The sequence below is a fragment of the Taudactylus pleione genome, unplaced genomic scaffold, assembly GCF_031769625.1.
Source record: "Taudactylus pleione unplaced genomic scaffold, aTauple2 ptg000004l, whole genome shotgun sequence".
Lineage (NCBI taxonomy): Eukaryota > Metazoa > Chordata > Amphibia > Anura > Myobatrachidae > Taudactylus > Taudactylus pleione.
In genome coordinates, this window is record NW_028284407.1 from 4,186,071 (window position 1) to 4,202,523 (window position 16,453).

General features: G+C 40.5%; 1 protein-coding gene across 4 annotated transcripts in view; it reads right to left on the reverse strand.

Moving 5' to 3' along the window:
* Positions 1-2,534: 2,534 nt before the first annotated feature.
* Positions 2,535-16,453, reverse strand: part of LOC148543358 (neurabin-1-like) — a 111,956-nt gene continuing 98,037 nt past the window's right edge. For all 4 annotated transcript variants that reach the window (XM_088471454.1, XM_088471599.1, XM_088471536.1 and 1 more), the window contains 2 exons: positions 8,431-8,619; positions 2,535-4,507 (listed from right to left, as the gene is read on the reverse strand). In XM_088471454.1, coding sequence (XP_088327580.1) covers positions 4,343-4,507; positions 8,431-8,619 — 354 coding nt within the window. In that variant the 3' untranslated portion in view covers positions 2,535-4,342. The remainder of the gene's footprint in view (positions 4,508-8,430; positions 8,620-16,453) is intronic.

A 16,453-nucleotide genomic window follows, 5' to 3' on the forward strand; every position in this document is an offset into this window, starting at 1 on the left:
TGTGTGACAGCTGCACAGAGCTCCCAGCTCTTACTGATCACCCGGACACCACAGCGGCTCCTTTCTCGTAGCTAATTTCCAGCTCCGCTCCCCCCTGCAGATGTCACCACCCTGGAGCACTCTCACTGCAAAATATTAAGGCTTTCCGACAATGACTCATGGCACAATGCCCCCATCCCTGGCGCACAACCAATATTTATCCATTACACCCCAGCAGCACTGGAACCTCCCCACTGCATTCACTGCCAAGACCTAAGCAGCACCCAGACACACCCTCCCCCCTGCATTCACACCCAATCAGCACCCAGACAAACTCTCCTCCCCCCTGCATTCACTGCCAATCAGCACCCAGACACACCCTCCCCCCTGCATTCATTGCCAACACCCCAGTAACAGCACCCAGACACACACACTCCCTACCTGTTGCTGATCAGTCTTTCCTTTCCAGACCAGAGAGGAAGGGAAGCATTACATGCCCCTAGGCTGCCCTGCTTATTAGTGCTCTGGGCGCATAAAGCAGAACCTGGAGCAATAGATGTCAGTGTGCACCCTTCAGAGCTGGGGCCTGGAGGCAAGCACCTTCCATTGTCTCCTGTATTTACACCCCTGGTCAGCCCCCTCACTTGTCTTCATTCCTCTTTCCTTCTCCCCATGTTAGTCTTGTTATATATTCCCCCACCTCGCTGTCTGTCTTTGGTTCTATGTTTACAGTGTGTGTGTGTCATCTGTTCTGTTCAAGTGATGTCACCATAGTCAATTTAACAAAAAATAAACTAACATGCAAATACTGGTTAACTTAATTTAAAAAAAATAATAATTATATATATATATATATATATATATATATATATATATATATATAGTAGTGCAAATGAGACCAGCAGCACACTCTTAGTAGCAGCAACAATGAGGAGTGCAAACACATAATATGATATATAATATATATATTTAGAATTAGCAAAAAAAAACTCCAAAAAAATAGAATCCTTTTCAGGTGGAAAAACTTTAAAACAACCTAAAGTGAAACAAGTTGTATTTACTTTCCTTCCTTTAAACCCTTATGACTGAATATGAGCATATAAAATTGCCCGAAACACTTCAGAATTCATTCTGCTGCTTTTGTCAGCAGTCACATCATCAATAAATACAAGGGGACCAGTTCCATTGGCAGCCATACATGCCCACGTCATGACACTACCACCACCATGCTTCACTGATGAGGTGGTATGTTTTGGATCATGAGCAGTTCCTTTCCTTCTCTTCCCATCATTCTGGTACAAGTTGATCTTTGTCTCATCTGTCAATAGGATGTTGTTCCAGAACTGTAATGGCTTTTTTAGATGTTGTTTGGCAAATTCTAATCTGGTCTTCCTGTTTTTGTGGCTCACCAATGGTTTACATCTTGTGGTGCACCCTCTATATTCACTCTTGTGAAGTCTTCTCTTGATTGTTGACTTTGACACATATACATCTACCTCCTGGAGAGTGTTCTTGATTTGGCCAACTGTTGTGAAGGGGTTTTTCTTCACCAGGGAAATAATTCTTCTGTCATCCACCACATTTGTTTTCCGTGGTCTTCCGGGTCTTTTGGAGTTGCTGAGCTCTCCGGTGCGTTCTTTCTAAGAATGTTCAAAACAGTTGATTTTGCCACACCTAATGTTTTTGCTATCTCTCTAATGGGTTTGTTTTGATTTTTCAGCCTAATGATGGCTTGCTTCACTGTTAGTGACAGCTCTTTGGATCTCATATTGAGAGTCGACAGCAACTGATTCCAAATGCAAATGTCACACCTAGAATCAACTCCAGACTTTCTACCTGCTTAATTGATAATGAAATAACGAGGGAATAGCCCACACCTGTCCATGAAATAGCTTTTGAGTTGATAGTCCCATTACTTTTGGCCCCTTAAAAAGTGGGGGGCACATATATAAACCATTGTAATTCCTACACCGTTCACCTGATTTGGATGTAATTACCCTCAAATTAAATCTGAAAGTCTGCAGTTAAAGCACATCTTGTTTGTTTAATTTCAAAGCCATTGTGGTGGTGAATAGAGGCCAAAATATGAAAATTCTGGCAATGTCCCAATATTTATGCACCTGACTGTATATAAGACATCAAGAATCTTTATTCTCTCTCTCTACATTATTAAACTAAAGCAGAGGTTCCCAAATGCGGTCCTCAAGGCTCCCCAACAGTTCAGGTTTTCGAGATATCCATGGTTGACCAGTAGGTGACCTAATTAGTACCTCAGTCAATTTGATTTAACCACCTGTGCGCAAGCATGGATCTCTCCAAAACCTGAACTGTTGGTGAGCCTTGAGGACCGCGTTTGGGAACCTTTCGACTGAAGTGAACATTTCGAAAAATTCTGTATACAATAATTTTACCTGCGTCACATGTGAAATGTTGTAAAGCTCTGCGGGAACAAAAGGTACGTGCAGACTTGGCGCAAGAACTTACTCATCTATGGCACATTACATCTGGACGTGTCCATCTCATAACCAGTTTAGTAAAATGAAACCCATACAAGGTCAGAAAAAGGTCAGTTTTATTATATAAAACTTTTTATTTTTTTTTATTTACAAAATGTTCCTAAGTTTTCATGATTTTGTTTAAAGATCTACATTTAGTGGAAAAAAAACCAGAGCATGAATTGGTCCACAATTGACAAATGACATTTCATAAAGCACAGAAGTAATAGTACTGTAACATTCTGCTTCAGTATAAACATTTCATTCTGACTGTGAAAAAATAGAGTTCATTTGGCTTCTACAAAGATATCTTCTACCTAAAGGGACAGTATCACCTACAATGAAGCAATTGACAGGCAGAAGGAAATGGGTCAGATCGCGGGAATGTATAGTTGCTTCAATATCCACTGAACAGGTTCTCAGGATATATGGGAAAATGATTAGACGTGGCTTCTAGTATCAAGGCATATACATTTATATGAAACCTGTCCTTTTGATACTGTCTCTAAAACCTGAAAGTATAACAAATGGCATTTTACGGCCTTTCCTACATTTAAATTCATATAGAAGGATGCAAAAGCAGACTTATAAAACACTCATCACGCAGCCTCATCGGTCTCATTCATCATACTACAACCAGTATATCAGCATTAGTCTATAAAGCGGAATAGTGGGTAAAAAGCCACACTATTCAGCTGAAGTGGTTGACATATCGCATGGAGCACGGGTGACATTGGATCAGCGTCTCTCTACGCTGCGATTTCCGGTCTGAGTGCGAATACACACCAGCCAATCGGATCTGTGGTCCCATTATATAAGGAGAGCAGTCTCCCAGCCACAGCTGCCTGCTGGTCTATTAGCACCCTAAGGCAGTAGAGTACCAGCAATATTAAGGGAGGGGGGACAAACAAAACAACAAAGTATAAGACTTTTTTCCATAAACTGCTTCTACCACAATTGAAAAAGCCCATTAATACAGCGTACCACAGATGTGGATAGATTCTCATCGCCCCGTCAATAGTACCATCATCCCAGCCATCATTTTACATAGAAGTGATTAAGTATATTTTTGCACAGGGAAAAAATAAAAAAAAAAGAGAAAAATATATAGTTGCCACGTGTTAACTGCACTGGAATTTTTGTCCTTGTATAATGGATATTTAATTCTTCACAGGAAAATGTACAAGCAAATCCTCTGTATGAAGAAGTGCATTAGAACATGAAGGGGATGCTGTACATAGACTCTTAGCCCCATCTGAATACAGGCAACTATATTGAAATCACACACAGAGTTAGTTATTTCGTTACCGGTTGTCATACTGGATTAGTTCTACTGTTCGTTCACAAAGCTGCACAAACCATTCACAGTCCCCATCAGAACAGGTCACGGTGGATTACTTATCTCTCAGTAAAGTACATGTCACTGACTTACAGTTAGCAGCCACAGATTGGATTAGAAAGCAATCTGACTGACAGTGGTATTGGGGTGACAATCACACAGGACACTCACTACAGACATACTACAAGCAAACCAGTGTTGTTACACAGACATCAGCACATCTTGCCCTGGAGAGCGACAGGAAACCTCCTCGTCTCTGGCGTGTGGAGGGTTCAGACGCCATCCATGCTATATTAAGTGGCTGTTTGGGGGGCATGGGGGGTTTGTTTAAAATATGCAAATATAGTAACTGGTTTTAATAAAAATACTAAATAAAATTATGCTCCTTTGGCAGCGTTAGTTTCAGTAGCCGACGCTAGAAGTAGTTAAGAAATGTTCTATATATGTTAAAGATCTGTCACTCATTTGTAATTGTACACCTATATACATATACAACACTTGGTCTGAGAAGGATCCTGGTGGGATGTTTTTAGCAGCTCGATTCCACGGTTGCCACCACTTTGCCACTTTTCTTTTGTATTTCCTTTTTGGAACATTTTTCCTTTTGCTTTTCCAGTTTCTCTTGTGCTCTTTTGATTTCTTTAATTTTCTTCTTGATGGTGGCTCGGTCTGTCTGGCTCGCAACGCCAAGTGCCTTAAAATGAAGAAAAATATATAATACATAGAGATATATACATACATTTACATATAGTCAATACAAGCAACTGGTGTGTTGAAAAAACAAACCATAGGTAATCTATATCAACTTGTTTAGTGAAATAAAGTGCAAAAATGGGATAGATATAGAAAAAAAAAAAAAATTATATATATATATATGCGCACACTAAATCAATATATAGTGAAATAAAGTACATAAAATAGTTTTAGCTTCCAGAAATAGCTTTAAAACAATTTATTCACATGTATAAAAAAAAGAAGGGCCAAACATAAAATCAATAAATCCGCACAGATTATAGCAGCAACGAGTTACTCTACAATTGTGCAAACAGTGCTGAAAAGTGCTATGTGCTGTGCAAAATATATAAACAATCCTTTTGTTGTTTCATACAGCTTTCAGATAATTAATGTACTTAATAAATACCATAAAAAGCTTACACAGAACTAAAGCTCACTCATAAAAATACACAGAGAAAAAGAAATTACATTTAAAAGTAATAAGGCAGGAGGCTGCTTCCTCCTCCTGCCTTATGAACTTTGAACTGTTCTATCAGATAAGAATTATTTAAAAAAAAATGCTTGTAACTTTTAAATATGTAATTTATTTTCCTCTGTGTATTTTTATGAGTGACCTATAGTTCTGTGTAAGCTTTTTATGGTATTTATTAAGTACATTACCTGAAAGCTGTATGAAACAATAAAAGGATTGTTTAGATATTTTGCACTGCACATAGCACTTTTTGCACAATTGTAGATTAACTAGCTGCTGCTACAATTAATCTGCGGATTATTCAATTCATCGCCCTGTTTGGGCGCGCTAAGGATTTCTTCTCGCACCCCCCCTGGGGATGCGAGGAGAAATCCGACCAAAGTGCCGGGCGCACAGCTGTTTTTCCGCTCAGCGCGGCGTTAACAGCGGCGCGGCTGGCACTTTGTTCAGAGAATGCCGGTTAACGCACCTTAACACCCTTGTTAAGGCGCGATAACCGGAATTCTCCGACCACACAGCGCAGTGTATTGAATAGCTGCGGGAGCTCCCTCACGCGGCTATTCAACATCGCATTGAATCCCCCCTATGTTTGGCCCTTTTTTATATATGTGAATAAATTGTTTTAAAGCTATTTCTGGAAGCTAGAACTAATTATTTTATGTACTTTACTTCACTATATATTTATTGATTAATATAGCAAGTATATATAGTGCACATTTTGGCACTTTATTTCACTAAACAAGTTGATATAGATTACCTATGGTTTGTTTTTTCAACACACCAGTCGCTTGGATTGACTATATATTAAACATAATTTAGCCTATGGGCAATTAACCCAATGTCCTACTTACAGTTAGTCTAGCTGACACCTGATATTTAAAGGGAGTGCGGTTGCCACACACATTTATAACAGTCTTGTTGTATAGAGTGGACATCTATTGGGTTGGCGCCTTTACCATATATTTATTTTAGATATATACATACACAAGCTCCATGGGAGTAGCCAAGTTACACATCAATGGTGTTAAAATCACCCCCAGCCCCATCAGGAGTAGCATTTGATAGTCAGAATACAATTCTCTCCTGTGGGGTCCTTGTTGAGCTTCAAAAGTAATCAGCATTTGGCCTGTGATTAACAGTGTTGCTAGTAGTGTAGACAAACCAGCAAATTAATGGCCAAAAGTGTAAGGTCACCTCTGCAAGGCGAGGAGAGAGAGAGAGAGAGGGAGACTGAACTGTTTATAATGCGTTTGGTACTGGCTGCGTCATGACACAGAACCACTAATGGTGCATACACATGGTCCAACCCAAAAGAACAATATAAACGATAACTATATCGTTTGATCAATTTTATCGTTCTTTTTTCCAACCCCTCTAACGACTAAACTATGGTCGATACGCGGGGCGCGGATGGTCGATATCGATAATCGCCCGTGCATGCATGCCAACCTGGTCGATATCGACCAGGTTAGCCTGTTTACTATAGGGACCAGAGATCGTTGATCGCAGGGTCGTTATAACAGTTGGGGGGTTGATGCATGTGTTGGATGTTCAATATCAAACATCCAACACATGCAGGACGATCAGATAACGATCGTTATCTGATGGTCTCCAAGTCTGACCGTGTGTACCCTCCATAAGAGAGAGGCCCTGGTGGGGGAATTCTGTGTTCCAAACGCTCATCCAAACATGGGATGAGGAAAAGTGGTCAAATGTTTCTTGCCTCTAATCTCTACTATGGGATTTGCATCATCATAGATTAGTACAGTGTTAATATTACCAGCAGGTGGCACTATTTGACTTGTGTTAAAAAAAAAAAAAAAAAACTGGTCGTGGAATTAAAAATGCATTATAATATACACCAAATTAAGTGAACCTTTTAAGATAACATTTTTAAAACCCACACACACTACTAATTTCACTTTACAGGAAAGCCAGATCATCTCATCTCTGCTTCTTGGTCTGATCTGCATTTTGTACAGAGGGGGGGGCCATGCTAAAATGGATACCATGACAACCTTTAAAAAAAAAAGAATCCCCTAAATTAGTGGTGGGCAATAAGCGGCCCCCCAGCTGTGGTAGAACTATACACCCCAGCATGCCTTACCACAGTTATTCTATTTGGCCATGCTAAAACTGTTGCAAGGCATGCTGGGATTTGTAGTTCAACAGCTGGAGGACCGGTTATTGCCCACCCCTGCGGCCTAAACGATAGGACTACAACTGTCTTATCCAGCAGATATGACCACCGATGTAAAATGAGTTTAATCACCCATCACAAACTTGTTGAGTACTTTGGGCCTGATTCAGAGATGGACGCAATGGCGATTACGGACGCCTATCGAGCGATTGTTTGACACTGCGCATAAGTCTCCATGCGTGTGCGCAGCGTTCACATTGCGATTACGGACGCACAGAGGAATCCATCGCAAAGTAGGCGACAGGTTGTCCTCCTACAGGAGGGGCTGGTCCGAAAAACGCAGACAATTCTGACCGCTTAACCGCCGTTACATGGGCGTGCATAAATTATCCCTTGCGATCTCCTACGTAGCATGAGAAACCCTCTGCGTGTCAGGAGAGCTGCAGAGTCTGCAGCTGGTCAGAGCTGCCGCAAAGGGCAAGATGGCCGCTCAATGTGCATCGATGTCACATATTACGCAGGTAAGCGGCGTCGTACGCATACGAGAAGGCAGCAGTGGGCGTCCTTCTGCTCGGGGAAGCTTTGGAACTTGTACAGATTTGAAGCGACTATTATCGTCCTTCTCCGAATTAGGCTCTTTGTCCCACCTTACAGCACTTATCCTGCTCCTTAGTGTTAACAGCCAGCTCGCCAGTCAAACATAAACTGAGTGTGCGGCCCCTGTGAGCTTATATCCCGCAGTCCTGAGTCAGAGAACAGCGCAGTCTGTATTTTGCACATACTGGACCGGATTCAGAGCTGCAGGCTAGCTGGCTGCATTGTGTGCGAGGAAAGGAATGCTGATCTTTCGTCTGTATACAGAGCTGGCGTCAGCAGCACTCATCTCCATCCGCTCGTACAAGTTGCGTTATCACTATGAGTGTGCATTTGCAACAGCCCTGTACCTGGTGTCTGAGTAAATGGATCTCTCTGTACGCTCACCCCTGAATAGTACACAGGACACTTCCTAAGTATGAATGACCATCCGCCACCCAGTTTATGCCCATTCAGCTGCAGCAAGTGGGTAAGCGGCTGAGATGCATGAACCTCGGCATCGTCATAGTGGTTTATGGGTGGTATGTGTGCGGCACCGACACTTGAGCAGTGCCAGAAATCGCAAGATCCGTCCGCAAAATGGAGCTGTAGAGTAAGATTATTTGTGAAATCAGAAACCAGGCTGGCCAGCTTTTCTGGGACTATTATGCAAGATAGAAAATATACTGAAGCTTACCTTCAATCTATCACTGTCCAGCAGCATTAACTGCTGCCCGTCAATGTTTTTGGCAGTGAAATCAGTAATATATTGCTCCATGTTCATTCCCATTAACCAGTGACACACTTGCTGAGCGGTCCAGTCAGACACAGGTCGGCTATGCCACTGATTCTGTTTCCCGGTCGTGGTGACATCATCGTCTAATGCCTGCAAACAAGAGAACTGCTTAGTGACTCTTTTTAGAGCTTTGCTGCTGGTGGTCTGCTGGGTATAGCTAACTGGATGAGCTCCAGAACACGAAACAGTTTGGCCAACGGAACACTCATTTCTTCATGATCTAGTACATTCTTGGCCCTGATCCTGGAGTTCTATCTAGTTGAGCTTATTTGGTAATTCTAAGATTTCAGTTTAGGACAGCAGAGTATGATAAAAAACATTAGGATATAAAATATACAGAGGCTATATATAACGGATCAACAGCGCCCTCCATCCATGACCGACCAGAAGCCATAGACCCGCTGCAGATTTCTATGGATGGGCTTTGTCACAAAGACCTGTGAGCATTCGGCCAGCTACATAAGGCAGAGTTATGCTGTTTTTCTGAAGTCACATCCCAAACCTCTCTCTATAAAGGGGGAAGTATAACCGATTACAGTAATATTATGGGCAAAGCTGGTTCAACTTTGCAATGTATTTAAGTAAAGATGTCTACACATTGCTATTAGGGTCTTTGAGGAGTTTGGTCAAACGAATGCAGAAAACAACAAAGCAGTTAAGTATGTTAAAATAAAATATAGCCCTAGTCAAATCCCATATATTTATCACAAAATATAAAAAAAATATATAGAAAATTTCAAAACTACCAATATCAGTGTTTTCCAACCGCTGAGTTATGTTCCATCCTTATTATCTATATGTTTTTAGCCATTACCCCTTATTTATGTAACGGTTTATAACATTTGCAGAATGTCAGAGTAAAATGGTATCATGGCTGCAGAATGTCTCAGTAATACTCCCTCAGATTTCTCTTTTATTGGGACCATAACCTGTTACTTTGAGTTAAGCTGTACAGGATGAAGTACTCCCTTGTATCACTCTCGGTACATGTAACAGGTATGTAACACTGACATTCTCCCCCTTTGTAGCTTGCAGATATGTTGTCAGCTCTCACGAGCAGGGCCCTCTTCCCTCAATTATACCATCACCACCTTCCCACTACCAACATCCGCACCAAACCTTTGGGACCGGCCACCCCTCTGCGCATTTGGGTACTATGACAGCTGATGCAGTAATGTTTATAGACCTTGTCCATGTTCTGTACTGTAAGTCACTGTTTTCTTCATACGGTTTCTGTACTGTGTAAGGCGCTGCGGACCCCTTCTGGCACCATAAATATAAGGGATGATAATAATAATAAAATAGTAGGATTATAGTGTTCTGCTTTGCTACACAGCGTCTTTAGTATGCAGTAAGACTATGGAGCTGCAGAGTATGATAAAACCAGAATGTCTTTTAATGGTGTGGGAAGGGGGCTAGAAATATAATTAAGAGCAATTTGTGCGGCCTGCTTTGCTGCCCCCCTATATAGGGTAGGAGAGAGTTGCAATAAGAAGCTGGCCTGGAAGTGTGCACAAAATCCTGGAAGAGAGCGTTCTGCATTACCACCACTTAGGGGCAGATTGAATTATTAGCAGGTTGTGTCAAGTGATCTTTTAATGTGGGTAAAGTGCCCGATGCGATTTAATTAAAGACCAGTGAGCAGCCCTAATACTGGGTACACACCTATACAATTGTCAGGGCTCTTTTTTTGATTCTCAAAGCGTTCATACGATCTCAAGAGTGTGTACACAGCTTCCATCCTGTTTTGTCGGAAGAGAACTGGTCGTATTGAAAGATCTGGTTTTATGTGCAGTTTACTTTTCATTCGATTGATAGATTGTGCAGGTGTGTACGCGCATAATGGTACGGTGTTAGGACTTCCGACTAAGTGAAATCCAAAGTAAAATGGCAAGGAAAGTGTTTAGACAGCAGTAAATGCCGATTTCGGCTCAGACCTCAGGAGGGTGTGAGTAGAAGTCAGCAATAGCAGTTACCCCGGGGCTGCTCGCAGGTCTCTAGCTTTGGAAGATTTACCCGGGAAAAGACAACCCGAGTGGTAATTGTATCTCTCCCTTTGCTAAAAATATATTACTTGCAACAGGCCACACATGTTATATTAACAGACATGGCCACAAGCAGCTATTGTACAACAGAGGTTGATGAAGATGTAATATCTATAGGTGCGTACACACAACGATTTTTTTAACGATTTAACTATAACGTCATTATCGTTTGAACAATCGTTCAGTGTAAAATAAACTATGAACGATTATCGTTCATGCGCGTTCACATTAGTCGATTGTAGTTTGTAGTTCAGTCAGACTGGCCAACTGAACGATTTTCAATAGAAGTTGCAACATTTTTCCTTCAACACACAAAATCGTTTATTAAGTAAAGTAAAACCAACTACTTTGTAAAACGATTTTCGTTCACTTTTTCAAGAGAAAAACTGAACGAAAATCGTTCATTACTTACATCATTGTGTGTGTACGCACCTTATGGAACTACCTATGTCCTAAAGGGCTGACAGCTCTAAGTATGCAAAAAAAATAGCAGCACATGTAAGGCTGTGATTAGGCTTTGCCTTTCCCTTTGATCAATAGGTAGAAAGCCCTGTGGATTTCCTAGGAAGCGCTCATACTCCAGTATAACGTTAAAGCAATGCACAGCAGGGTATAGCCTAGTCTTATGAGTGCTTCTCTTTGTAGCACAGGACCACTGAATTCTGGAGGAAGCCTTTGAAGTCTGAGAACACTAAGGGATTAAAATTACAGCACAGTTACACTTTGACCTCTACCAACAGAAAAACAGACATTAGTGTAGCAACGTTGCTATTAATTCACCTTTAATTACTTTTCACCCTCATTTGTGTCTGTAACGTAATGTAATTTACAATACAATATTAGTACGAGAACAGATAAAAATACTATTTTCCACACTACAACAGAATGAGGTCCTGGGTATCCCAAACTTCAGGAATTAACTTCTGCCAGTGCAATTATAATCTGCATTTGCAATATTTTCATTTATCATCTATCATATACTAGCAGTGGAAGGAATTTAATTTTTTTTTAATAATGCAATTTCTACTACAAGCACAGCCATGAAAACGTAGGGTAATTTGTAGCTGTAGGTAAAGCCTATGAAATAAAGTATTGAAAGACAATGTCAGTCCCGCTGTAGAACACTGTAATGACAGTACTAGTTTGATTATAAAGAGCCACCACATGCTGCACAGCTATAGATTAAGGGAGATTGGGGGGGGGGGGGGGGGAAACAGTAACAAAAAAAGTCCTCAAGAACACATAGACCAACCAAAACACTGTGTAGTGAACACAGCCCTGTTAGTGATCAATGATCGCTATATCTGGGAACCCAAGTCTGAAGAGTTGATTTATCAGTCCTCTCTATGAGCTATATTTACTAAAGTGCGTGTTTTTAGACGTGGAGATGTTGACGGTAGCAACCAATCAGATTCTAGCTATTACCTTCTAGAAGGTGCTAGATAAATGTTAAGTAGAATCTATGTTGCTATGGGCAACATCTCCACTTCTAACAACCCGCAGTTTAGTAAATATAACCCATGGTTTTGCACTATCCTAATCATCAGAAAGAAAAAAAGACAACACAGTCTGAATGCAAGTGAAGTAAAGCCCCCAACATATAGTAAAGGGTGTGCATTACTGAGCTGCATAATACACATTAAATATTTGGAGTATAAGAGGCGGGGAATTCAATTAGCTGCGGGAATTGCTTTGCAGTTATGGCACAGCAATAGGGAAATTATTACATTCTCATCTTTCTGACCCACATCCCATCCCCGATCAGTACAATGTCCTGAAGATGAGGTAGGAGTAATTATCTAACTAGGTTCCTCCTTATTTAAATGTCCCAGGTGGAACTCAAGGCATGAAGGCAGTGTTTATCTAATCTGCTGATCACCCCATGGCTAATCATTCATATCTGAATAATGTCCAAAACTTAACAATACACAAAATGAGGAATGTTTGATAATTGAGAACATTTTCAATATTTCCTATACACCTCCATGGCAGCAATAACGTGTGTTAACGTGTTAGTCAGCTGAGCAAACGCAGAAAAAGAAACACCCCAGTACATTTCCACATGGGGGGCAGATTCTGAATTAGGAGCAATACAAGCAAAGTAGTAACTTTGTACCTGGACAAACCATGCTGCACTGCAGGGGTGCAAATACATGTATTATTTTGCATACAGGGTAAATACAGTCTGCTTTTGAATGTAGCTCACAAAACGCTGAGAAGCTTTATTTTTACATTGCAATTTCGATCTGAGCTAGGACACGTCCCTACAAAATTAGTGTTCATTCTAGCACCCTGCACCTGTCACAACCCGTGCAGTTCCTCTGTCCTGCCTGGGATGTCGCTCTCTGCTCTGGTGCTTCTAGCACACTCAGCTGATGCAACAAACCGCTGAGATACAGACCAGAGTGTGTTAGAAATACCAAAGCAAAGCAATGAGTGACACCTCAGGCAGGAGAGAGGAACTGCACGGGTTGTGACAAGTGCAGGGTGCTAAAATGAACACTACAAATCTAAATCTCTATGCAAGTTAGGAGGTTTTTTTTTTTTTTCTTCCAACTCAGAATCAGCACCGAAGTGAGAACAACCCATTCTCGTGACAGTATCAGGAGACTGTTACATCAATAGATATAGAAGATGTGTAACTCCACATTCCTAAACTCCACACCAATAGTTCCTCAGATTCTTTGTGCTTGGCCACCATTTTCAGTTCATGTGTCTTGCATGAGAATTCCATCATGTGTCATACAATTCTCCAGGAGCCTTGACCTAAGTAATGGTAATTCTTATGGACGCCGGCTCTCTGAAAACAAGCTTTCACAGTACGTTCCAATCTGGATGACATTCTAGTAACAGGATAATCTGAGCCCTTGGCCAGACCCAGAACAGTCCATTTGATAAAGTTCCTACAGGAACATGGCAAGATCATCAATACAGCAAATATGGTGCCTTCTACAGTTCTTAGGGATACGGGATAAGTCTGCAAATTCGCAAGGACTATGGAGGTGCTTCCATTTTCTCCATGCTGGCCCAGCTTTGCAGTAAGCTAGGGGAATGCATGTGGAACAGACTTGGCCTCTGCCACCTAGTTCAGATCTATCAGGGGCTAACTGAGCATCCCAACACCAATGTCCTACCTTTGAAGGCAATGAGATTGCGCTGTCATTGCAAAGGAGCCCTGACAAAGTCATTAAAGTATGCAAGGAGTAGTACTGGAGCCGCACTGAAAAAAATTCTACAAGATTATAATGTAAGTATCTCTTAGGTATACCTAAGATAGACTTTATGGATACCACACTAATGTGTATCAATATTCCTAATATGGATCATAGGACCACAGTCTAGACCTGTCACTAGGAAAGTCTATGGTGCTCCCCAGAGTCAATATGTGAATATATAAGCCAGAAGATAAAGAAAAAAGGACTCTTGGTGGGGGCACACTAGGTATAATTGTATTCAATAAAAGTTAATTTTTAACGGCCAAATCTCTATAAGAATTGAGCAACTTAGAGTGATTAAACAAATACAAAAACATACAATACACATATACATCAATCAAAGGAGATACACTCTCCACCATGGATTATAAATAAAGCTAGGTAAGGTGGTAAAAAATAGTATAGATACAGAATGCGCCTTAGGCCACAATTAAGGATACCATACCATTTAACTCCTAGACGTATATAGATAAATCCAAGGAGATATATACCTCCACTAAGGATTTAAAAGGCCAGATAATTGAATACTATAATAATGTGAATGCGTGTCTATGCCTATGGCCACAAACATACTCCATCAAGAAAAAATAAATATGTTACTAAAATCTACGTTCCAACAGAATAATCTTCTGAATGTACATTGACAAACAAGGGAACACACAATACATATATAAATAAATCCAAGGAGATCTGTCCTCCACTTTCGATTATAAGAAGCCAGGCGAGATAATCTTAATAATTGACCGTATTTGCCTATAGCCACAGTATGATAATTATAATAAATACACAGTTAGGGCATGCAACGATAAAACAATCACTGTTAATACTAGTATTTATCTCCTAATGGGATAAATCCTTATTAGACATAAGAAATAATCATACATATAGTGATATGCCCGCATGCACTGAAAATTAAACCAGACAAAATGTTGTCAAATGAACATTCCTTCAGTGAGATGATTGGACAAAATTGAATACATGTCAATAACATATATAATGCATCTCACTTATAGAGATTACAAGGGATTTAACATATAATCAGCACTGAAAAGAGCCAGGATGAACCTCATTAGTGAATATACATGTGATAAGCTTCACAAATTGTTGGTATAACATGAGGGTATATGAACAGATAAATCGCTGGTTCCTCTAACATAATGAACTATAATACTGTAAAATAGAAAACAATAATGAGGTGTAGAGGTGATGCAGCGAGTGTCTGTAGAATAAATCAGTGAGCTGTCTGGTCAGGTGGCCGTCTGCCCTGATGCGCTAGGCAGTGCAGGGGGTATGCGCCACTTACCTGATCAGCGTGCTGTCCTGGTTGATAGTTAGTGATGCTGGAAATAATACTAGTGCATGCCGCTGTGTGTGGCTGGAGAACCGGAGTCACGTGTGCGCATCACGTGACCCGGAATTGTCAATCTGACGCGCGTTTCGCCACTGGTAGGCTTGCTCACAGTTCCAACCCTGTATCCATTGGCAATGGGTCACTCCTCTTAAACCCATTAGTAGCCAATCACAACATCTCATTGAATGAATGCTGAACCCTATGGCCTATCATGACATATATCATGAGGTCTAGAAATGGTATTTTCTGTTGACTGATTTCATGTGTAAGGACAATGTTGAGATCATTATTGTTCAATGTTGAAATGAACAATAAATAGTAATTGAACATCTCCTTCCCAAATCAACAGTATGTATCTTATCCATGTGATGATATGTGATGAAAAATCATCATTATCCTCATGGAAGACACATTCCTTCTCCCACCAGCCTAGAAAAATGTTTGCATAAGTGGGGGCACATGCTGCCCCCATTGCAGTTCCTCTAGTCTGCAGGTACAGTTGATCATTGAAGGTGAAGAGATTATGATATAATACAAACTTTAATAATTTCAAAAGAAAATCATGAAAGTCTGCCAATCCTTCCATTGACATAAAATAATGTACCGCCTTGATCCCTATATCATGGGATATGCTCGTATACAGAGCTTCAACATCTAATGTGACAAGATATTGGTCTTTCTCTAGTTTAATGTCATTAATTTTGCGTAGTACATCAGTAGTATCCTGGACATAAGAGGGCAGGCTTGTTACATGATGTCGTAGATGTATATCCAAGAATGTGCTGGCCCTCTCTGTCAAACTTCCTTTTCCAGATACTATCGGTCTCCCTGGTGGAGTATCAGTGTTTTTGTGTACTTTTGGCAACATGTAGTATGTTGGAATCCTAGGATGTTTCATTTGTAGATAGGCATGTTCTTGTGCAGATATCACTTGGTCTCTAAATGCTTGATCAATGATACCATGATATAGGGTTTTATAATCCTCAATAGGATTGAATATCATTTTTTGATAGCAATCTGACGATTCAAGTTGTCTGTTTGCCTCGATAATATACATCTCCCTAGGCCAAATTACTACATTTCCTCCCTTATCAGAGGGTTTTATTTTTTTATTGGCTAATATAGATGTTTATCATATAATATACCTTGTCGATTTCCTAGCCCTCTGATTGGTTTGCATGTATGTCCATCATAAACTATTCCAATGAAATGGACAGAGGGATCTCTGATGTGGATAGGCTATGGGAGTCTAGCATTTATCTGCCTCTTATCTTACTATGCATATGTAATATCACATGCTATTGATGTATGCA